Source organism: Eptatretus burgeri, chromosome 12 (assembly GCF_056783735.1).
Source record: "Eptatretus burgeri isolate ZD-2024b chromosome 12, Ebu_testis_v1, whole genome shotgun sequence".
Classification (NCBI taxonomy): domain Eukaryota; kingdom Metazoa; phylum Chordata; class Myxini; order Myxiniformes; family Myxinidae; genus Eptatretus; species Eptatretus burgeri.
Genome location: NC_140972.1, coordinates 61904810 through 61929306, shown reverse-complemented (window position 1 = coordinate 61929306; position 24497 = coordinate 61904810). Strand labels below are relative to the sequence as shown.

General features: G+C 44.7%; 2 protein-coding genes and 1 long non-coding RNA gene across 8 annotated transcripts in view; 2 read left to right on the top strand and 1 right to left on the bottom strand.

Annotated features, from left to right (window-relative positions):
• The window catches only part of LOC147015748 (uncharacterized), a 257017-nt gene extending 239950 nt beyond the window's left edge, over positions 1–17067 (top strand). For 3 of the 5 annotated variants that reach the window (XR_015049819.1, XR_015049818.1, XR_015049817.1), the window contains exons 3-4: positions 15618–15848; positions 16000–17067. This is a non-coding gene — a long non-coding RNA (uncharacterized LOC147015748). Of the gene's footprint in view, positions 1–13266; positions 13412–15617; positions 15849–15999 lie in introns of all 5 variants that reach the window. The other 2 variants (XR_015049821.1, XR_015049820.1) reach the window with 2 other exon arrangements.
• LSM11 (LSM11, U7 small nuclear RNA associated) lies at positions 14856–22479 on the bottom strand. Its single transcript, XM_085848228.1, has 4 exons — positions 22110–22479; positions 16716–16855; positions 16258–16341; positions 14856–16157 (listed from the first exon to the last, which is right to left on the bottom strand). Exons 1-4 carry the CDS (start codon positions 22477–22479, stop codon positions 15594–15596), a joined length of 1158 nt encoding a protein of 385 aa, XP_085704354.1. The 3' UTR covers positions 14856–15593.
• A 32-nt stretch (positions 22480–22511) lies between these two features.
• NOP56 (NOP56 ribonucleoprotein) overlaps positions 22512–24497 on the top strand; it is a 37584-nt gene continuing 35598 nt past the window's right edge. Inside the window, exons 1-3 of one of the 2 annotated variants that reach the window (XM_085848222.1) lie at positions 22512–22526; positions 22730–22858; positions 24290–24379. In XM_085848222.1, coding sequence (XP_085704348.1) covers positions 22856–22858; positions 24290–24379 — 93 coding nt within the window. In that variant the 5' untranslated portion in view covers positions 22512–22526; positions 22730–22855. Of the gene's footprint in view, positions 22527–22729; positions 22859–23844; positions 24097–24289; positions 24380–24497 lie in introns of those variants that run through there. The other variant, XM_085848221.1, reaches the window with a different exon arrangement.

The window sequence follows — 24497 nt, the reverse complement described above, 5'->3', positions numbered from 1 at the left end:
CACACACACACACACAATTACATTTTTACTGAGTAAGCTTACACATGCAATTCTGAGAACTCGACAAAAAAGTCTCAGCCTCCCTCCCAACTCTGTTTCATCTTTGCTCTCCCTCAACCCCAAGGTCTCAACCTCCCCCTTCCAAAGCTGCCCCATCTTTACTCTCACCCTCCTCCTGCTCATAAAAGCACATGGGCATTCCCACGTCGAAACAGCGGAATAGGTAACACTTTCTGCTTCCCTATCATGTTATCACTGACGTTACAGAAACCCGTGACAGTTTGAAGAGAAATATAAATAATAGCAAACCTGCGTAATCTCCATCGTAAAAGAGCTCCTTGAGAGTAAAGGTTCTGAAGTGTAAATGTGAAAGAGTTCTAAAGGGTAATTCTGAAGCATTCTAAAGGGTTCTAAAAGGTAATTTTAAAGGATTCTAAAAGATTAAATACAGAAATTGTGGGCATAATCAAGTGAACTGTCCAACAAATGGGTAGAACTCGCTCACATGCACACACGGATCCTTTTATATATAGACTAGCAGGGGTATCCAGTGTTGCCCGGGACTGTTCTAATCCTGTTGGCATTTTGAAGGAATCAAATTTTGTTTTGTTTGTTCTGTTTTAGATTTCGTAAGTATATTGATGAGTTCCGTCCTCTGTTTGTGTGTTTGTTTGTTTGTGTGTGTGTTTGTTTGTAGGCACGATAACTCGAGAACGGAAGAAGCGACCAATGTCAAATTACACCACGTGATTCAGGAGGGCGATGGCTCGCGCTGGTTAAATTTTGGTCAAAATCGGTCAAAGGTCAAGGTCACAGTGAGGTCAAACATAATTCCATAAATTCATGTGGAGAAATGGAGTATTTTTGCTTCGGTCGACGTTACGAGTTCGTTTTAACTTCAATTTTAATTTTGTCTTCAGTTTTTGCAATCGCTTCGGACGCTTAACACTCGGTTGTCGAAATTCTGGTAAAAATTGGATGTTTTGAAGACGTTTTAAGATTGTATAAAAAATATTTCACTCGCCGCGTCACGGCTCATCGCATAGTGCAGCGTGCTCGAGCAGACGCGGCGTTGAGTTACGTAAAGATTTTGCGTGTGCGCGCTGACGGTGTTTTCGATAAAGATGGTGTTTAAAAGTCATTTTTTATCCCAATAAAGGTTATCGTCGCATGCCTGACTCGCTAAGCCGTCGGATTATGTAAATATTGTTGGTGGATGGCCGAATATTACGGTTTTGTGACTTTGATAAAATATTATTAAATAATTGCGTGGAGAAATGGAGATTTTTGCTTCGGTCGACGTTACAATTTCGTTTTAACTCGGATCGCAATTCTGTTTTCACTTTTGGTAATGGTTAAGTATGCTTAACACTCGGTTGTCGAAATTCTGGTAAAAATCGGATGTTTTATGAGATTTATGTCAGGTGTCGTGTCTGAGGCTTAACTGAAGATTATGCTAATGAGGGGGATTGTAACACATGGCATTACGCGCTAGTTCTAAAGTCAATTTCAATCCTGTTTTCACTTTTGGTAATGCTTAAGTATGCTTAACACTCGGTTGTCGAAATTCTGGTAAAAATCGGATGTTTTATGACTTATGTCGGGTGTCGTGTCTGAGGCTTAACTGAAGATTATGCTAATGAGGGGGATTGTAACACACGGCATTACGCGCTCGTTTTAAAGTCAATTTCAATCCTGTCTTCAATTTTGGTAACGGTTAACTATGCTTAACACTCGGTTGTCGAAATTCTTGTAAAAATCGGATGTTTTATGAGAGGTTTGGTACAGAATCATCGTAGAAACTTCTGGTTTGCGTCGCTACCTTCTCGAGAGACAGATTTTATTAGACAAGGTCAGAGGTCAAGTTGATGATTTCGTAAGTACCAGTCTATGACTGCTTGTTTGTTTTTTGGGGGGGGACTAAAATCTTTACCGACACACACTAAGCAATGGGATCGTGAATCATTTAATATTGCCTTTCACATAGCTACAAAGGTTTAGGCCCTAAAGAGCAATAAAAAATTCAAATTTGTTTTCCAAGTTTTTTTTTTTTTGCCTTAAACCCTCTCCGATAATCACTGATTAACCTCTGAAAGTTTGACGAAAAGCCGTTTGGCCATCACTGAGAACAATGGCGACAAACAGACAGAGACAGACAGACAAACATCTTCCTTATAGTTTTGATCGCAAAGCTTTCAATTGTGTTGATCATGAATTGATATTGATTATGCTGAGAGAAACGGGGATGTTGGACAGAGTATCTGATATGTCTGTTAAGAAGCATGTACACGAAACAAGAAGCCACAGTAACAACAGAGTATGGAGAGACAGAATGGTTTGGAATTGGAAAAGGGGCCAGACAGGGGTGTAGTCTCTCCCTTAACTTTTTCGATCTGTATAGTGAGTACATCATGAGGAAATTAAAGTTGGATGACAGACGCCGAAGTCATGATTGGAAGAAGATGTATCAACAACCAAAGGTATGCTGATAAATACCACCATATTGGCAGAAGGTAAAGAGGACTTGATGAAACTGCTGCAAACAGTAAAGGAAAGTGAAAAATCTGATCTATATTTAAACTTAAGAAAAGACTAAAATCTTGTCAACTGAGTTCAGATTGGGAGATGATCATATGGAACTAGTGGAAAGTTTCACTTTCCTGGGTTCCTAGATTGAAGTGAGTGGAGAATGTACAGGATAAATTTATAGATGGTAAGCATTGAGGAGAACAGCAATGTGAGGATGAACAAGGATGTGACAAACAAGATGAACAAGAAAGACAAAGATGTGACAATACAAATCAAGAAGAGGCTGGTGAATACTCTGGTATTTACAGTTGCAATGTATGGATGTGAGTCATGTACAGTTAAAAAGAAAGAAAGGAAGAAGATTTACAGTTTTGAAATGTGGTGTTGGAGACAAATGTTAAAAATTCGATGGACTGCAAGAGAAACAAACAAATCAGTGGTTGAATAAATTAGACAACCTTGTACAATAGAAGCCCTGATGCTAAAACACAAACTGTCATACTTTGGACACAATACGCGTGCAGAAAACGAAAGTATGGAGAAGTCAACCATGATTGGTATGGTTGAGGGAAGTGGAAGAGGCAGACCGTGTATATGGTGAAAGGGTGGGGTAAAGGCTGCAACCAAACTTTCTTTGCCAGAGCTTCGGGAAGCAGTGCAGAATTGGAATGTCACCAGAAGTCGGCCATGACTTGATGGAACTAGATAACTAAATATATCTATACTATAAAAAGAGCCGTGCATGCGTCCGTCCATGCGTGCATCTGTCCACACAGTACGTGTGAGTTTCAGACCCCTCCATACCTTTACACCCCTTCACATCCCGAAGACATCTTAATACCCCAAGACCCGCAAGACCCTTAAGATCCTCGAATATAAATTTTAAAAATCTCCAAGACCCTCAAAGACCATTAAGACCCCCCATGACCCTCAATATCTTCATAACCCAAAGGCCCTTTGAGATCCTTAATACCCCTAAAACCATTTAGACACCAAATACCCATACGACCCCTTAGACAAATGTTTCTCAAACAGTGGGGCATGGCCCCAAGTGTGTTTTCATGGGGCTGCGAGCTGCCTGCGCTACCACAAATTCACTTACAAACGGAACCTGAGACTCCTTACTAATGCTTCCACTATCTTTTTCTGCACATGTGAGGCATACAAAATATTTCTCTGACAATGCTTTGTGTGATTGGAAGCACGAAGTGCCGTGGGCGGTATTTCATGCACACCTACCAGAAGTAAAAAATATATATCCATAACCACAATTTATTCCGTCAATGCTGTCCAATGAATAATGTCCTTTTCATCTATTTACTTCAATGAGAAATCTTCATTCTTTTGGAAATGAACAAATTCTCCAACAATGGAACCTCAGACTCCTTACTAATGCAGACGTGATATGTTGAAGGTGATGAAAAACGAGTTTTTAGGAATCGAAAGGGGTTATTTATTAATTAGACATGATCAGATGGAAGTGAGACTGTGTGGAATCCTGGAGGGTTGTGATGTATCCTTTGTGTGGGAAAGCACATGACAGTAAAATTCCAGCTTTCTTTCGTTGCTTTACTACTTCCCATTTTACCACTATATTTTTGTTCTCTCTCTTCTTTCTTTCTATATCATTTCTTGTACTGGCATATTATTTCCAGAAAAAAGCCTTGTTTTTGCTTTTCCCAGGCCACCAGAATCATGAGCAAAAAAGGTAATTACATCGAGTCCTACATCCAATTCAGCTTCACTAGCATCTTTCAAAAGGGTGTAACAAAGCTTTAGTTTGTTGTCTGCTTCTCGATTCTGCTGCCAGAAACGATGAGACCAAGGAAACTGGAAGGGCATCCGAAAATTCACCATACTGAACTGGCAAACAAAGACGTCACTTTTTTATAATTGAAAGAAAAGAACATCAAAAAGTGAAGGCTGGACGCCAGTGGTGCTTTTCAAATCACGAATCAGTCGGCACTGAAAGCCAGTTGCAAGGCTTCGCTTCTTCAGGTCCAGAAAAGTAAACCACATACAATCACAGAATAACTGATCTGGTTAACTGATATAAATTTTGATTTTGAAAATTCCAATGTCGTGGTTGTCCGATAGGTTTTAAAATCCCACTTCTGACACCAATTGTCGTGTTCATGCCAATTAAGACCGATGCTGAACGGATAGACCGAACTGGCTTCTACTCCCTTGGACTGCATTCGGCCAATGGCAGCTTTGCGTGCATGAGCGGTTGTGAGGAGAAACTCGAGAACCTTAGCTCTGTTGTAAAACAAATTGGTTTATTCCCGAACCAAAGAGACAAACATAACCATGGGATGGTGATCGCGACAGAGGAGGGGATGGTGGGTCGAGGTGGGTAAAAATGGGGGAACACAGAATCAATCATAAATAATTATATACAATGAGAAATAAAACCTATAGTGCCTCACTCCACACTCAATCACAGATGGGGAAAGGGAACAAGAACCGGGTGGCTTATCTCTGGTGGGGGGTGGCACTGAAGCAGCCCCGGGCAGGCAGGATGAACAGGCGATGAGGAGGTGATGAGGAGATGGTGAGGACCATGAAGGAGGTAGGTTGTCAGTGACTAAACCGTCTCCCCTGCCAGATTTCCTGGCAGGAGGGTGTATGATGTGGACACCCAGCAGGATTAAATACAAAACGTGTCAAAGGGCAGAGGAGCTCCTTGTGAGCCAATGGCCATCCATATCGAATGCCCAACTTTATCTACGGACGTCCGCTTGCAGTTGGGTCACTTTTAGTAGGTTGGTGGCAGGATTTGCACTCTGGCCACCGTAAAATACTTCACTCCGCAAAACACAAAAACGTAAAGAAATCTGAAAAACAAATCTGTCGGAGTACCTCCTGTGCAGCTGTTTTCCGCCACAGGGCAGCTCACCGGATGACGGGATTGGGGCAAAGCCTTCGGGACCCTCACTCTTTGATGATAGGAGGAAAATCACGGGGTAACCTACCCGGGTCAGATTGTGGCAGCGTGTGTCTGGGTGATGCTGAGGTGTTGTCCACCAGACAGCAGTCTCCTTGGGTTAACCTGAGGTGGTCCGTTCGGGTGGGTGCTTGGAATGTCCTATCGCAAAGAGAGGTTGATCACCTGTCCCTGTTATCTTCTGAGCTCAAGCATTTGAACATCGGTATTGCAGCACTCTCTGAGGTTCGGAGACCAGGAGGTGGCGAGATCATGGCGGGTGGTAACACCTCCTATTGGTCTGGTCATTCTGATAGTTACCATGCCCAAGGAGTTGCTGAAGCTGTGTCCAAAATGCTGACTCCAATGATAATTGAGGTAACACCAGTCAATGAGCGTATTATGAGACAAAGAATTCGTCACTCCTTGGGTGTTGTTTCCCTGGTCTCTGTATATGCTCCGAAAGAGGCGAGTGATCACACCATGAGGGACGCATTCTACACCACGCTCGAGTCTGTGGTTGATCAGTGCCCAAGGCGAGATACTCTTCTCGTCTTGGGGGATTTCAATGCATCGACTGGAACTGATAGGGATGGTTATGAGACATGTGTTGGTCCCCATGGGTCTGGAACTGTGAACCAGAAATGCACTAAGTTCCTTGACTTTGCAATAAGTCATGGACTTAGGGTGGCTGGTTCATGGTTTCAGCGTCCACAAGCTCATCGCTGGACTTGGTATTCCAACGCTGGTGGTGTGGCAAAGGAGATTGACCATGTGCGCATTGATGGTCACTGGAGGATGATCCAGAACTGCAGGGTCTACTGGAGTGCTCAGTTCTTCAAAAACGACCACAGGCTTGTGGTAGCAACTGAAGTTGTAGCTTAAATGTGGGAGAATGTGACCATCCCAGCCTTGGCTGGATGTTGGCAAGCTCAAGGATGAGAAGGTAGCTGTGGAGTTTGTGAACAGGCTGAGTGGAGATTTGGGGGAGTCTGGGTGCTTTGGGGAATCCTGAAGTTGTGGAGTGCCTTCAAGACCACCATCCTTGATGCTGCCAGTGGATGTCTTGGAACACACCATAGGGCGAAGAAGAATTTTGTCTCTTAAGGCACAATGTATACCATTGACCAGTGTCACACGGCCAGGTTTAATGGCAGAACTGAGCTGTTCAGGAGTTGAGGCATAAAACTGTACGTGCGCTGAGGGTGGACAAGGAGGCCTATGTGCGAGGAATCTGTAAGGTCAAGTGATTCCCGTCCTGCTTCCAGGGGAATTTGCGCATTCCTCCAAGCCCATCCTTCGGTGTACTGCAGTTAGAGCGGAGGGTGGTGGGATTTTGACAGAGTCCGAAGTGAAGGCCCACTGAGCCGGTTACTTTGAGCGGCTGTACGAGGCTGATCCATGACCTTATAAGTTGGATGTCAGGGGTGTTACTATCCAAATTCCTGACCCTCCAATCAACTGTGATCCACCTTCTTTTGTGGAAACACAGGCTACGGTGAACCCATTGAAATGGGGTCAAGCTCCAGGGATCTGTGGCATCCATGCTGAACTTTTCAAGGCTGGTGGAAATGCTGCACTCATGTTGTTGCATAAGTTGTGTGCTCTACCGGGAACACAAGCATCATCCCAACTGACTGGAAGAGGGGCCTTGTTGTCCCTTTCTGGAAAGGGAAGGATGATCGCCAAGACTGCAACAACTACCGAGGGGTGGCACTGCTCTCTGTGCCGGGCAAGGTCTTTGCTCGGATAATTCTTGATAGGGTTCGCCACCAGCTGCTTGAGCACCAGTGACCAAATCAGTCAGGCTTTACACCAAAGAGATCAACGATTGACTGTATCCTTGCCCTTTAGGTTGTCACGAAATGCAAACGAGAGTTTCGGCAGGGGCTGCTTGCAGCCTATGTTGATCTCGACATAGCGTTCGATTCAGGGAATCGGGATGCCCTGTGGAGGATTCTTGGTCTTCGTGGGGTGTCACCAAAACTGAGCAATCTAATGTCCGAGCTATACACTGGTAATGAGAGTGCTGTGGGACACGGTGATACCATGTCCGACTTATTTCCTGTTGTTGCTGGAGTTCGTCAGGGGTGAGTACTGGTCCCCACACTTTTCATCATTTGTATTTATTGGATTCTGGGGAGGATGTCGGAGAGATCAAGCTGCGGTGCATCATTTGGGAATGTCAAGATCTCTGACCATTATTTCGCAGATGATGCAGTCATCTTTGCAGAGGCTCTAGATATCCTTTTGGGGACCCTCGAAGTGCTAATTGAGGAGTCGGAGCGGCTGGGATTATGGGTTTCCTAGGTCAAAACTAAGATCCAGGTTTTCACTGACATCTTGGATGCTGCTATATTGTCTGTACCCATTTGTGATGAGGATGTTGAGGTCACGGAGAGATTCACTTACCTTGGCAGTGATATTCATGCCTCTGCTGGCTGTGAGCCAGCGGTCAATAGATGTCTGGGTCAGGCCTGGGGAGTCATGGATTCACTGAATCATGGGGTGTGGCGCTGTCGGTACCTGTGCATGAGGACAAAAGTCCGAGTCTTCAGGTCCTTGGTACTTCCAGTCTTGCTCTTCAGATGTGAGACTTGGACTTTGACCTGGAATCTGAGAAGGAGACTTAATTCCTTTGGGACAAGGTCTCTTTGGAAAATCCTTTGCTATCGTTGGTCAGACTTTGTGTCTAACGAGCAGTTTCTGAGAGAGACTCAAATGAGATTTGCTACCTGCATTGTCCGTGAGGGTCAGCTGCAGCTGTATGGACATGTGGCTCGTTTTCCTGATGCTAATCCTGCTCACCAAATTCAGCGAAGGAGCCTTGTGAGTGGAGGAGGCCAATTTGCCAAACACGTGCCTCGTGGTTGCAGCAGGTTGATCGGCATCTCAAGGAGATGGGGATGGGCCAGGCATCTGCCTGGGGGATGGCCAGACGGAGGCCCCTGGAGTACCGGTGCAATGTGGATGCAGCAACGTACTGCTCTGGCACAATGCTCCCGTACCTGACCTGACCTGACCTTGACACGAATGGGGTATGGCATCCGACGACCACACAGAGTTCCACTTCTTTCAGCAACAAACAAGAACCCGAGGTTTCAGTGGGCTTATGAACGAAAACATGGAACACTGGAAGATTGGAAAAACATTTTCTGGTCTGATGAATCCTGGTTCCTGCTGTTTCACGCTGATGGGAGGACTGGAGTATGGAGAAAACCACATGAGTACATGTATCCATCATGCCGTGTGTCAACATTGCAAGCTGTTGGTGGTGGTGATGTGATGGTGTGGGGTGGGTTTTCATAGCATGCATTGGGCCCCTTGATAAAAAAGGAGCAACGTTTGAATGCCACAGTATATCTGAATATCATTGCCATCAGGTGCATCCCTTCATGGCAGCAGTGTATCCATCTGCTCATGAATTTCTTCAGCAGGATAATGCCCTATGCCACAAGGCCAGGATTGTCCAGGAATGGTACCATGAACATGATAGTGTAGCAGCAGAGCAAACCTGTTGTGCATTTTATGATACAAGCACCAAATTTGGCACAAATGTACATTTATATGTTGCGAACATTTTCAGATATTGGGCCACTTGAAATTCTCTCTTTATGTCCGCCATATTGGATTTCAAAATGGCCGCCACTTGAAATCTACATTTGCAATTATCTCTGGACGTAATGCAGCTATTGACTTGATTTGGTATCTAAATGTATGTTTTTGGGGGCAAGGAATCCAATGGTACCATTTTCAACTTAATATTATCTATCACAGTCTGTTATATAATTTTATTTGGAAATTATCTAGGCAAATATTGGATTCAACACAATACTTTGAAAATAATGTCTTCGTTCTGTAAATATAAATAATAAAAAAACTATACTAAATCACGAGTAACAACTCAGACAAGCTCATATATACTGGCAGTCTAAAATATAAATTCATATCCCATTAGGATACAAAGTGACCCATTCATTTGTGTTTTTCATATGCATATTTTATGTAACATTACATTCATATTGTCAATAAATACCAAACATGCATAATCCCCTTTTCCTAGACCCTTTAAGCCATCTTTTGTGTTTCTAGAGTACAGAAATTTCTTGTATAGGCTTCCATCTGTCTTGTTTCCTTAACAATGCACTGTAGCATGTCTTTAACAATGTTTACAAACATGACTCCACTACATGTCTTTAATCACAGCCCTGATAAAAGACCCAAATAAAAGAGTAGAGAGGCTGCATGTGTGTTGACCCACATCAACTGTGTTCTTTGTGTGTGGCTGTGTTTAATCACCTTGTGACTCCACATAAATGAGTTAATTACATATAATCTGGGCTCAGCTAGACAACATTGTGTGGTCAGCAATGAAGACAAGAGTCTGAATTACATGTATGCAAAAGACCTTGTGAACCAGTGAAGCAAATACACGGGTAAGCATGAATTAAATCAAGGGCATGATATAATTTCCATGATGTTTACCTCTACACTCAATGGTGGAAGGAGGTAATGTTTTGATCCCAGCTTGTCTGTATGTCTGTTTGTCTGTTAGTCCACAAAATTCCAGACAAACCAGGAAACTGGCAGAACTTCCTACGAGTGGACAGCAAAAAGACCGAGCTGTTCAGGTTCCTCTCAGCAGCTCTCATGGAGTGGTTTGACCAGGAGGACAAGCAACTCGTCATTACTGATGGAGAGGCAGTGCTCAGCAAACCACCACTGCCAGATCTGACCTCACTCGCCCCATGTAACCATGAAGAAGCTGACAGTCGGATGTTGCTGCATGCATCTCACGCAGTCCAGCATGGACACCATGCAATACTCATCCGGACTGTAGACACCGATGTTGTGGTGCTGGCAGTGTCCCTGGCACAGGAGTTGCAACCAGAAGACAAACTGTGGCTGGCATTTGGAACAGGCCAGAGTTTCCGATACCAAGCAGCACACGAAATAGCAGCTGGATTGGGACGAGAGAAGGCTCGTGCACTGCCAATGTTCCACGCTCTAACTGGATGCGACACTGTGTCTAGTTTTCATAGACATGGCAAGAAGACTGCGTGGGCAGTCTGGACGGTACTGCCAGAACTCGCTGAGGCGCTGCTGCTGCTGTCCTCTGCACCTCGTGACATACCAGACGATGCAATGTGCATCATCGAGAGGTTCGTGATCCTGTTGTATGATCGAACCAGCAAATGCACAGACATTGACAAGGCCAGGAGGAAACTCTTCGCAAGGAAGAACAATGTGCAGCTCATCCCTCCAACGAAGGCAGCTCTGGAGGAACATGTCAAGAGGGCAGTGTATCAAGGTGGACATGTGTGGGGTCAGATACTGCTGCCAGCACCAGAGCTCTCTCCACCAACCAACTGGGGTTGGTCAAGGACTGGAGAAGGACAGTACACACCTTACTGGACCAGGCTAACTGAGGCAGCTCACAGCTGCATTGAGCTGGTTTCTTGCAAGTGCAAGAAAGGGTGTGTGAGGCGCTGCAAGTGCAAAAAGGCTGCCCTTCAGTGCACAGCCCTCTGTGTGTGTGAAGGGGACTGCACATGACGATGAGTCAACAACATACATGTACTTGTGGCAATGCTGAACTTGTTAACATGACACTGTTTATGTATACGTATCTTCAGTACCGGTATATACCGAGCCTCAGATACCAGTACACCTAGCCTCAAATACTAGACTATGTAGCATGTCAGTATTATACCTAAGACATTTACAGAACTAAGACATTCTTTTCAAAGTATTGTGTTGAATCCAATATTTGCCAAGATCATTTCCAAATAAAATTATATAACAGACTGTGATAGATAATATTAAGTTGAAAATGGTACCATTGGATTCCTTGCCCCCAAAAACATACATTTAGATACCAGAATCAAGTCAATAGCTGCATTACGTCCAGAGATAATAGCAAATGTAGATTTCAAGTGGCGGCCATTTTGAAATCCAATATGGCGGACATAAAGAGAGAATTTGAAGTGGCCCAATATCTGAAAATGGTCGCAACATATTAATGTACATTTGTGCTAAATTTGGTGCTTGTATCACAAAAATGCACAATTCTTTTGAATATTTGGGCTAAGCCACCTCACTATGACAGTGAATTCAGCTCACTGCAGTGGCTTGCACAGTCACCAGATCTCAATCCAAATGAACATCTGTGGGATGAGGTGGAACGAGCTATTCAGAGTAGAGATCCACTACCAGCCAACTTGACACAATTGTGAGACGCATTGGAGTCAACATGGGCCAACATCCCTGTGGAACACTTTCGACACCTTTAAGACTCCATGCCCCGATAAATTGAGGCTGTTCTGAGGGCAAAAGGGGATGCAACTCAATATTAGGAAGGTGTATGTATCTATCTATAATTCCAGCAATCTGTGTGTGTCTGTGACCGCTGTTTCTCGACAACCACTGGTCCGATCTAATTGAAACTTGCCAGGTATATTGCTGGGGACCTGAGTATGTGCCTTTTCAAGGTTTGATATTAATCGGACAAGTGCTTCCCAAGTTATGGTCATTTATTTATCAAACCAATGACAGGACACGTTGCTGCGTAGGCATGGCTGATGTGGAAAGGGTGCCATTTAGTTACCAATGACAGGACACGTTGCTGCGTAGGCGTGGCCGTTGGGGAAAAGATCCTCAGCCGCGTTCCCCATTACGGGTTACAACATACGGACTTCCGGATAGTGATGACTTACTGTATTCTAATAATTTCTCGATTTCTTCTGCGCATTTATAGATAAACACAATGCCCCAATCCAGTCGTCATTTACTAGAGCGAAGGAATGGCCTGTGTCATTGTTTGAAAGTTTTTTTTGTTTTGTTTTTTTCACGTAGGGCCACGCACGTACGGGCACGCACTTGTATATTAAATGACTCTTGGAAGATTTGTAGCTCATCATTCATATTTGTAGGAAGCACCGTGATTGGCATGAACTCAAACCAATCCATGACATGCAATCATTCCCACCTGAACTTAGTGTGCCGTAATGTTGGTGCTGCACTTACTCCTTTAAGGAAGGGAACTCGTCGGTTCTTGAAATGTCAGGCAACAATAAATAATTTTCATTCTTCACCGCGCAGTGTGCTACTTTTTCTCACAATTATATAATGTGTGGAAAAAGACACTGTGATGGGACTTGATCTGTGGTATTACTTTAATGAACAGATAACTTGATTCCACCGGTTCTTGAAAGGGAATTAATTCCCAAATGATTGTGGAATATTTTGGGATTTTGCTGGGAATATACTTTGACAGCATAACAGCAGGGACCCATGGAAATCTAATGTAATGCAAGATGTGACTTTAAGACCTCAACCCCTTTCTTCTTGAAGTCATCAACACCCTCCCAACCCAAAGTCCTCAAACGGAAGTCTTCAAGCCCCTTTCCCACCCCAGGTCCTTGAACCCCATCTCCCAGCACTCTGTCCCCTCTCTGCCCCCACCCCAACTCTGTCCTCTTTGCCCCCTTTCTTCAAGTCCTTAACCCCCTCTCCCAAGCATAAGTCTGCAAGGCCCCTCCCAATCCCAAACCCTCAACCCCCCTTTCCTAGGTCTCACTTCTCTGCCTCTCCCCCCTCACCCCCCAAACTCAAACTCTCTGTCCTCAACTCCCCCTTTCTTCTTCAAATCCAAAACCCCCACCACATCCAAACCCCAGGTCCACATTTTCGTCACTAACTGTTAAGACTGCTAAGGTTTCTCGATGAAGTAAATCGAAGACAAGAAAATTATTTGTTAGACAGAATTGACTGAATAATTTGTGGTTCGATTATTTTTTTACTTCTGGTAGGTGTGCAAACTACCGACTCTGAGATTATATCACCGCCCATGAAACTTCATGCTTCTGCTCACAAAAGGCATTGTCAGAGCGTGTTCTTTTGTATGCCTCACATGTGCATCAAAAGATAGTGGAAGCATTCGTAAGGATTCCCAAGGTAAGGGAATTTGTTCCCAATGGAGTGTGGAATACTTGTGTAGTTTGCTGTGATTGTTCTTTGACATCATAAAAATCACCAACTGTGAAGACCACCAAGACCCCAAGTCCACAGCTCCCTCTTTGTTATTCAAATCCTCAACCCTCCTCCCCAAACCTCAACCCCCCTGTCACAACTCTGTCCCTCTCCTCCCACTCCAACTCTTTGTGCTCCATACCCCCTTTCTTCTTCAAGTTTACAACAACCCCCCACACCAAGCTTCAACCCCACCCCCTTTCCCAACTCTGCCCCTTCTTTGCCACCCCCCAACTCTCTGTCCTCCTCTCCCCCTATCCTCTTCAAGTCCAACCCCCACCTCCCCCTCCACACCCAACTTCAAACCACATGGCTTCCCATTTCTTCCTCAAGCACTCAACCCCTCTTCAGACCCCAAGTCCTATATTGACTGAATAGTTTGGGGTTATAGTTTTTTTCTTCCAGTTGGTGTAGTGTGTGAACCAACAAATCTGAGCCAGTACACCAACAGTGCGCACAACAAAAATGAATACAACTCAAAATTTCATGAATAACGATATTTGTTAACCTCCACATGCATTGTATTGTCTAGACCCAAGAGCTCTTCAATGAGGTATCATTCAGCATTGTACGTGCTGTGGTTATGATGTTTATTCCATTCAGAGACAATCGGGCAACTTGCATTTTATACACACACACACACACACACACACACACACACACACACACACACACACACACACACACACACACACACACACACACACACACACACACACACACACACACTATAAAGAGCTGTGGAAGAATCATGGAGAGGTTTTCCTCCTGCAGTGGATTGAGAAGACGTGTGTGTGTGTGTGTGTGTGTGTGTGTGTGTGTGTGTGTGTGTGTGTGTGTGTGTGTGTGTGTGTGTGTGTGTGTGTGCACCCTTTATATATATATATATATAATGCTTAAATACATATATACACACAATTGTGCATATGAAGGATTCCCATTTAAAACCGCACATTTCACCGATCCAAAAATGCTATGAAAACAGTTTGTGAAATGCACCATTTTCTTTGTCATTAGAGCGTACAAGCGCACAGCGCATTACGACTACACATTAAATCTAATTTCTCTAGGAACGGTTTGTCATAGTTCTGGTCCTTGAAATCAGTTGCCGTAATTCAGGGCAATTTTCTCGTGAACGTTCAACATTTACCTATTACAGAATTTACCGATCTGGCCCTAGAGCAATTATTCTCGCAGGTGGAAGGCAGTTCGAAGGAAGGGTTTTACTCGGATTGGCAGCCACTGCTTCGTGTTAAGATTGCTCAGGCCTGCGTGGAAACAGAGCATTCTTGTTCTGCATGGAAAAGTGAATGTGCAAGCGTCCTTATGGACCAATTATACTTCAAAAAATAATTGCACCAACATTCGCTACCGATTCAAATTTTATTTTATGCATTCTTGTTTTGTTATCAAAAGGACATTTCACAGAAATTCTGAAAAACAAAAGGATCATTTGCAAAAGGCATGCAAAAAAAAGATACGTGATGCCATCGCCATCTAGTGGCCAAAGATTGTTGTTATGGTCTTGGCAATGGGCAACAAAGCATCCGAGGTACCCGCGATTGGAGGGTCAGGTATCGTACACATTGGGAAGAACCTCTGTCGGTTGACCTTTCCTCTGCAGCGAATATTTACCCCTCACCTTACCCACCCCCGAGTCCCCTGACACAGTCGCTCCAACCCCTTGTCCCTCCCAGGCAGGGCCACCTGGCATCTCACAGCCTTTGGAGACCACAAGAGCCTCTGAAAACTATAACTTGGGGAAAATACAATGGCATACAAAGCGGTTATTAATCCCTGATTGAATGAGCAAATTTTGATTAAATGCCAGTTTGTCTCCAGGCGGTTCGCAAAGTGCAAGGTGAAAATGCATAGATTTTGAGCAACGTTTCTCACTCACACGAGCAGTTTGAACAGTGGTTGTTCAGAATTTTTTTTTCCAAAACAACATGAGTTAAAAAAAAAAAATACATGGTGTGTACTTTGTTGCGATGATGTCACAAATCCAATATCAATGTCATTTGAGATTGAGTTCATGAGTTTTTTTAAGGATGCCTTCCCACGTGCAATCTGCAAGATATCGCAGGAGATTGTGAGATTGTGAAGCTCATTCCTGTGCGTGTTTCATCAGTAGGCTGCCCGGGTGGGTGCCATGCAACACCACAAGGATTATGTTGTCACCCCTGAGGAACAGCTGGTTGACGTGGCGCTTGTACACGCGTTCCATCTCCTCTCGGCGCCGGACACGGTGAGCTTTGCGGCGTGCAGCTGCCACGGTCGAGTCTTTGCTCGAGCTACGTGCGTGGCTGGAATGCGACCTTTCTATGTCATGATCGGAGGTGCTCACCAAGATACCCCGTGGGTGCGTAATGCATCGAGAGGACTTACGGAGGTCACCGGTTGCCGCCTCGGACACACTGGCACTGCTTCGCCCAAACAGCATTTCGGAATCGGAAAAGGAATGTCTTTGATCGCCCGATGGCGGTGTTTTCAAGTGCCTTCTGTCTTTACAGGAAACGGTCTGTGGCGTTTCACGCAGCTTCTCGGAAAAGCTCTCCGCCTCAAAGCCTCGTTGGACTTCCGTCTGAGCAAGGGACACGGCACTTTGGCCGGATTCCTCGCCCTCCAACTCTCCTTGTCGTCCCTCCTGCAGTCGTAGCTTGGAGAATAGCTGGATGTGTAAAGGAAGTGGGTCATGTCAAGGCAAAACATCTTCGAGCGAAGCAAGCAGTGAAAGTGGCGAGAGAGTGAGAAATACAAATTGCTCTTACCCTGTTCACCGTGAGCTGTTGTTCGTGATAGTAAGCCTTTCCAAGGAGCGGTTTTCTGTATATTTCATCGACATCAACCAGAGCCTTGTAAAAAAACAATATGTGGCATGTGGCTCAACACCAAGCCGTTACTTCTCACTCATGGTCGCATCACATTTTGTCTTTAGAAGTGGAGTACAATAATTTTTATGCCAAATCTTCACTGGTTTATAGACAACTTCTACATTTTGTCTGCTGTTGTCTTATTCTTTAATCTTACCTGTAATGCAAAATTTCTCACTGTGGAAAATAGCTTTGCTACACAATTACGATCAGTCGAGGTGAACACCAAAAATTATGTGCAAAAGTTATTCTTTTTCACAATACTCATCAAGACCATCGTGGAGGAGATAATCCTTATAGCTTTTCATATTGTATTGGTATCTGAAGCAATCGATGTAGACAACCGTCGTACTCACCAAATTCCAGAACTTATCATAGGCTGCCACAAACCCAGTGCAGATTCCACGAAGACCCTTAAATGTGCGTACATGGACCGAGACACGGATCTGTTCCAAGACGCAACGGCGCAGTGCGTCCAGCGGTCCATCTTTGTGTGCTGCGGATGGTATGCGAGGAAGATCAAGGGCGAGGACAGGAAACATGTGGAACTTTGCTTTAACAGATCAAGAGCTGTTGGAAATCACTCATCAAGCTCATCTTAGTTATGCAATCGCTGCTCCAGTAGCTGAAACATTTATCTTGATGCCCTCAATTTCAATATTTAACCTCTTTTATGAACCATTGCTGAGATTAAACCTGTACACTATGTCTTGGCGTAATCTTTTATCTCTGGACACTAGTTACAGATTGGGGACAATAGACAGGGGGGGGGGGATTTGAAGGCTTGGACTGATATTGGTCAATGGTTCGAGAATGAGAAAAACGGAAACCTGAAAGTGAACGGAGAAACTTTTGCTTGAAAAGTTATGGTAAAAATTGTATTTTGAGGTGGCAATAATTTGGGTTAATTTCCACATGCAATCTACCAACGTGGTTACTTCACTTTTACGTGGATGAAAAACACACCAAATGAGATTTGACGAAAGAAAATGATGGGTTATTGATGTCATAATTCGAGAGAAGAAAAGTGTTAACTCTGACGACTCAGTCATGTTACTTGACAGTTCATTGATATTGCATGCTGGACCATGCATGGCCTGTGAGGCCACAGAGTTCCTGCCAAGGTGAAGTAAATATAAATTTTATTTATTTGCATGCAGCATTGGCTGCGCTGGCTGCATCATATTGTGGGGCGTGCCTGTGCCGCTGATGCAATGCCCCGTTACCAGAAAGCTGGTACTCATTTTGCCAACCTCGGAAGGATGGCAGGCTGAGTCAATCCACCTGGTGTTCTACGGTGGGACAGGGGCTTGAAACTCAAGACCCTAGGATTTTAAGCCAGCCATCTTAACCATTAAGCCAACACCAGGCTTCGTAATTTGAAGACGGCATGAAAGTGCACTATCTGATGTTTTTTAATTTAAAAAAAAATCAATCCAAGAAATGGGGTGGCACGATGGCCTAGAGGTACACACACTCACTTCTGAGCTGTCTTGCTCGGGTTTGAATCTCAACCCAGCTATAAACTGTCAGGCAGAGCGAAAGATCAACGTCCCTCGGACAGAAGGTAAAATGAGCATCCCGTCTGCTGATATTAGTTGCTGGACATTACAGACCCCAAAGTGCCCTTCGCGAAAAGTAAGCAAGCTATCACCGAGACCCTTAACAAATTCCAAATTCCTGCCCTGACTTCCTGTGCGGAGTCGCGGACGTCTCGGAGTGTAACTCTCGTGAAGAAACTGCCTTGGCAGAACATGGTACATGAAAGAATTCAAAAAATGCAATGAAGACGGTGATTATAAAGATGGAAGCTTATCATGTCCTTCTTTCTTGATCTGTTCAACTCCACTCTTCCTGACTTAACTTAAAGGTCGGCAGTGCACGACCATCTCATGTCATCCTTCATACTACGCGTAGCCACGATCTTTTCTACCCTCCTTAACTTATATGTTGCTTTGTTTCCTTTCATATTTCTCTCTCATGTTTATTCATCCCCTTCTTGCATATACGTGGTGTCTGTTGGTTATGTTGCCTTGCATGCTGTTAACTCGCTCTTCCGTGAGCCTAGACTTTGTCGACCAAAAACAATAAATTGCTCATTCACTTTCTACTACTACTATCTCTAACGGTCACAATTACTCTCACCTTCCTGAGGGGTCATCTGGAGAAACCTTTTGGCTCAAGTCTTTCAAGAACTGGCTGCCCAGCCGTGACATTTGACTGATGGCGATTTGGGAAGGAATTTGGAATTTGTTCAGGATGCAGGGGATAATGGGTCTACCCTTCATGGAAAAAAATTCTGGGGGATCTCTTAGGTCCACTAACCAATGCTAGCAGAGCCCAGTTTAAAGTCCATCCAAGAGACATCATGGCACGCTTTGTGCTGTGACGTCCTGTTTGAAAAAGCACAAATCCTATCCCATCCGATGCACCATACACTGTGATGCAGAGTGTTGGTTGGAACCGCCTAAACAGTTTCTTGGCTTGAGCACATGCTGGGAAGTTTTCCATCCCTCTCCCAGCAGTAGTTAGGGCAGGAATTTGGAATTTAACCATGGTACTGGAAATAGCTCACCGACTCTGCGAATAACACCGTGGGAACGTTAACATCCACAAACTAATCCAATACTTTACACTAAATGTTAGTTGGGTCGGGAATCAAACCCAGAGTAAACAGCTCAAAGTTAAGTGCACTTGCTGTCCCTCTTCACCATCCTGTTGGACTCTTTCATCTTACTCTTACGCAAACCATCCATTGTTCGAATGTACTTTCCATTCCCCTATCATGCCTTTCTTGTAATGCATGTCCTAATGAGACGGCACTCGGTAGAGTGCATAGCTACACCAGGCTGAACTGTTTATGTTTTGCATCACATTGATAGGCTGGATCTGGATCCGGCACTGAACCAAAATCTATTGGGCTTGTTTCTGTCACCTACCCAACTCATCCATCAAGTCTCGTCTGAATCCGTTCATAACTTTTTGAGATATCGTATTATATATTGTTGCAGACGTGGCCAGTTAGTTTAATCCCCGCGACCCAATTGTGGCAGACAGGCGGTTAACACTGACCAGACCGCATCGCCGAGCGTTTTCCTTGGAGGCAGACACGTGATCCTTAGAGATTATGGCGTGCATGGGAGGGCAGGGCGGCACGGGCCGAGCCACGGATGCACAGCACAAGGGGTTTATACTCGAACCCACGGCAGATACATGGACACCAGCAACTTTAAAAAAAAACACGGGGATTTAATGAAAATAGAAATATTTACAAGGGTAATAATATTATTACATTCAAAATGTAATAATAATACATGAAGTAAATTAAAGTCTAAAGTCGAGGCGCCTCTACACACGGACTTTAATACAGACAAGGGGAAAATAAAAGAAAAGCAAATCCTCCCTTTATTCTGGCACTTATCTTGGTCCAGAGATGGTCTTTATTGAATTTTGGGATCAAGGCGCTTTGTCCTGCGTGGGAAAGACGTGCCCAAAAATGGTGCCGAGCCGCTCTCTGGGTGGGGAAACGTACGTGAGGTAATTCATGAGGCGGCATTCAACACCAGGGCTCAGGAACCGCCGTGCAGCGTCTTTGTCGATCGCGCTTGCCGACGCAGCTGCTCTCTACAGAATGGCGCCACTCCCTTCGGTGATATACACGAGGCTTCGAGGTCCGTCTCTCACGACCAAGCAAGAGTCAATAGCCAGCATTTTGCTCCACCACGCGAGCCAATTCTCCTCAGCACAAATATGAGAATCGTGCCGTCATTTTGTCGTACCGAGAGGAGGGTAAAAACAAGAGCCTCCATCCCAGCCACGTTCCTCTCACAACTACTGTCTGCTCTTCGAGCTTCTCCCTTCTTCCACCTCCGGGCGTGGCTTGATCGCACGAAAACCGGGAAGGCAGGGCTTCTACCTGCTCGGCATGTTTGGCTTGTCATAAAAACGTATTTCTTTCATTGTTGGCTTGTAAATACTAAAACATAGGAGAAGGTCACAGGGGGGCAATTACATAATGGGGGAAATTGGTCTTAATCCCTATCTTATAACACAGCACCACCCCCCATGTGGTGACAAATAACATTTAAGCTCACAGTTTCCCAACTTAATTTACATCGAGATATCTCCTACACGTCCACGGACCAAACAACTCTATACAATTCTAACTTTGTGATGAAATTCCTCCATCTACCCCCACTACCGTAACAATATTGTTTTTTGGCCCCATCTCTCAATGGTGAAGAATCCGTTTCAAAAATGAATAATAATTCTCAGATCCGGATCAAGATGGAGCTTCAACAAAATTGAATCAATTCGTCCTCGCCACACACCCGCGTCCACTAAGGTTTGTCTGAATCCGTCCATAACTTTTTGAGATATCATTTTTTTAGCCTTATCTCTCAATGGTGAAGAATCACTTTTAAAATTCTCATATCCGGATTCGGATCTTCATCAAAATTGAGCCAATTCGTCCTCGTTATCCACCCAACCCGCCTACCAAGTTTTGTCCGAATCCGTCCACGTTTTGAGATATGTGGTTCACAGACAAACAGCAGGAGGGGGAACACAAGCTCTGCTCACCTTCGGTGGTGAACGTTGTATTGGGTCGCCGAAATAGGTGACCCTTATTGTCAGTAATTCTGTCTGTTTGTTTGGATGTTTGTTCGTTTGTCATCAGCATAATTGGTAGTAAACGTGGGCGGATTTTGACCAAACTCGGGTAGTAGGTACATCTTATGACCTAGTGGTTTGGAAATTGTGATGGTTGCTAGGGACGCTTTGGTTCCCTAGCAACAACCGAAAAACCTTCAAAATCGGTACCGTTCACACAAAATCAATTCCGAAAGCCATTATCCCACGTAGGGTTATGAAATTTGGCACGAATGAGCTACAGGTGATGCTCTATCAAATATATACCGGTTATTGTGATATATGGAATACTTTACCCGCAGCGCCCCCTACAATTAGGGTATACATGAAAATTGGCGAAAATTGAAGGCCCCCTAGCGACCAGGTGAGTGCATCGATACGAATGAAACTTTGCAGGTTCATGGTACTCAATGAGTACTACAACTTTGCCTCAGGACATATTGATCGATTTCGCTTAGGTCATGGGTCAAAGGTCAATTAGTGCAAAAATCGATAATATCTGAGAGCTGGAGGTGCCTTCGCGCCAAATGCTACTCCTCCTAGGGTTATGGTCGGATGGTCATGAAAATTCACACTAATCGTCTGGAATACATTGCGCACAAACGATCGAGCCGGATTTTCGATTTAGATCTTTGTTCACCCACAGCACCCCCTCGAACTTTGGGGATTTCCGATTTCAAACCGCATTTTCGGTACTTTTCATTCAAATGGATACCGAGTAGTTATCAGTAGATGGAACTGGATGAGATTTGCTATGCATAATCTTAAGGTGATTCCCTATCCGCTACATGACATCCATTTTGCTCTATATCTTATAGTTTCCATGCTTGGCGACCCATCGCCGCCTCCTGGCTTGTCTGTCTATTTATTCGTACGCAGCATATGGCTGCATAATTTTCCGGGGACACAGCTGCTGTGCCGCTGATGCAGTGCCCCCGTTACCAGTAAGCTGGTACTCATTTTGCCCACCTGAGAAGGATGATTAGCTGAATCAACCCACCTGGTGTTCATTCAACGGTCTCGCCAACGGCCCCCCTCGTGTATGTATAACATATGAAGTGTTGTTAGTGAGTGGGCTCGTGAGCCGATGGGCCCATTACACAGCATCTTGGTGAGCACGTTCTTGGGAGCTTTGTGCCGCCGCCGTGCCGCCAGCGCCTGCTCATCCCGCTCGGAATCCTTGACCATCAGTTTCCGCAGTCTTTCCCTTCTCTCCGGGTCCGGTTGAGCCTTCCCCGGGCGCTTGGACCGTCTGTCCTGGGATCGCGGAGCCGCCGTCCTCGGTTTGGCCGTCTTACCGAGCATGAACGACACGTACTCCGCCAGGTTGTTGAAGCATCGCGCCTGCGGACGGGGGAGCCGCACCACGTGGCTTTGCAGCGCCGCCTCCGGATCAAACGTGCTTGATGTGAAGTCGAACTTCGGGTTCTCGGCTCGGGGATCTTCACGACCCTCGGGTGCGCCGGCCATGATCTACTTCGGTGAACGCTCAGCGGTGCTCGGTGTGGTGTCGCTGTGTGCGTTTCATGATTGTAATTTTATTGAGAATTTTTTTTTTTTTAATCAATCTTGTTGTAAATCGTTATGTGCTTGCTCACAGAAAAAGCTTATTTCCTCTGACAGAAAAAGATAATTTTTCTTCAGTAATAAACGGAACAAGCCACCATTCTGTGGAATCAGTTGAATTAACTTTCTTTTTTTTTCCCCCCCTCAAAAACAGCGACACCGATTGGCTGAATAGTTCACGTGATCAATATTAGCCAATTACAGGCGTGCTTGCTGCACGGTGCGTCGGATCGCGACCAATGAGAGCGGTCGTGGCGGCGAGGTTTGCCTTCGCAGCGTGATGGTGAGAAGGCTCTTTTGCAGATACGATTTCTTCAAGATTCGTTGACTTTGTATTTAGATTTGATTCAGCGTTGATGAAGCCGTTTTTAACGTGTTCTCGTCTGTGATTTCGTGTTTATTGTTTCGGAGTGAATTTCAATGTTGAATCGTTGTGCAGTCGGGATTTAAGAGTAGGCCGCGCTGGCACGCGCTGCACGTGGTGCACGCGCAAGTTGTCCTAGTAGTAGTAGTAGTAGTAGTAGTAGTATTCGGTAATTGAGAATTTCAAAAATTTAACCTTTCTGGTTTGACTTGTTATGTCTTTCGGGACTCGATTTTTGAATGGAGGGCTTGAGGGATATTTGGGAAATTGTTTTTTTATTTTATTTATTTATTTATTTTTAAGGGCAACCTTGCTTGTGCTGCACAAGATTTGTTTCCTTTTTTTTGATTTTCCTTAACCCCGACCAAACGTAAAATCGATCCATTACAAATGACAACTTCTTGGGAACTTTGTCCTGTTCGACTCGCTTACCGACTGTGTTTGCTTGTTTGAGGGGAAGGGGGGGGGCATTGTTTCCAAAACTTGCTAATCTGTTAAAATGACGTTCACTCGGGTTGTCCCAGCGCGTGGCCGACTTTGGTAAATGGACGGCGGTTTTACCGACCTTGACCATCGTTGGAGATCTTCTTGTGACCATTTACAACCCTTCGCTCATGTCAGTTTGTTGGTTGCAGTTGGATGGTAAAACCTGCAAACAAATTGAGCCAAACATTAAAATCCATCACAAACTACCATCCCCCATGCAAAACCATGATCTTTTCTACCCCCGTTTACCCACCCCAAGTCCACCTCTTTCCAAGTTTGCTTGTGTATCCATATTGTCCACCACTATCCCATATTTGTCCAAGTCTTCCTCTATTTTGGCTCTCAACCCTGCTGTTGGGGTGGTACCTACCCCCCCCCCCTACTGTTCCTTTTTTTCCTGTCATGTATGGCCTCATCAGTTCTCTCTTTCAGCTCCTTCACAGGTCTTGTGCACCAATGTTTTCTGGAACATTTGCCATTGATGGATTAAAATATAACTGATTGACATGCTAAATAAAGGCGAGGGAATTGTGGGAAAGAAAATGGATCCACAGCAGGAATCACCTACCGAGATTGTACAGCGACGATGCGAGAGTCCTTTGGCTGGCCAAGTCAGGTGGACCTTGTGTTTCTGCACGTTCGTTCCCCTCGTTCACTTCTTACTCTTCAGGGTTTGTGGATGTTGGGAATGCTGCTCACATATAGTCACCCGTTCATGCACAAGGCTGAAACCCATTCATTCCCTCGGATTTTGTAAATTTCCGAACGGCGCTGCCTGGCTCCAATTTTATTGATATGCTAATTTATCTTGATCGATGTGGTTTCTGCTTAAAAAGATTTATCTATTGCCACTCTGTTCTGCAGGTGTTGTTCTATGCGCTTTTTGAGCACGCGGCGGGATATGCTCTCCTGTGTGTCCAGGAGATCGAGGAGATTGGCTTGCTCTTGCCTCAGGTGCGTTTCATCGATCTTGTATTTGATATGTTAATCAGACTCTCTCCTAAAGCAACATATGCTGCTGCTTCCTTTTTTTTTGTTTAATGAATGCTTCTGATGCTCGTGTTGATTCCTC

Coding starts and splice junctions, on each gene's coding strand:
- LSM11 (XM_085848228.1), bottom strand. CDS start 22,479: ATGGCCGGCGCACCCGAGGGTCGTGAAGATCCCCGAGCCGAGAACCCG. Junction 16,856..22,109: donor CGTGCTCACCAAGATGCTGT/GTAATGGGCCCA, acceptor TACCATCCGCAG/CACACAAAGATGGACCGCTG. Junction 16,158..16,257: donor AACAGCTCACGGTGAACAGG/GTAAGAGCAATT, acceptor TTACACATCCAG/CTATTCTCCAAGCTACGACT.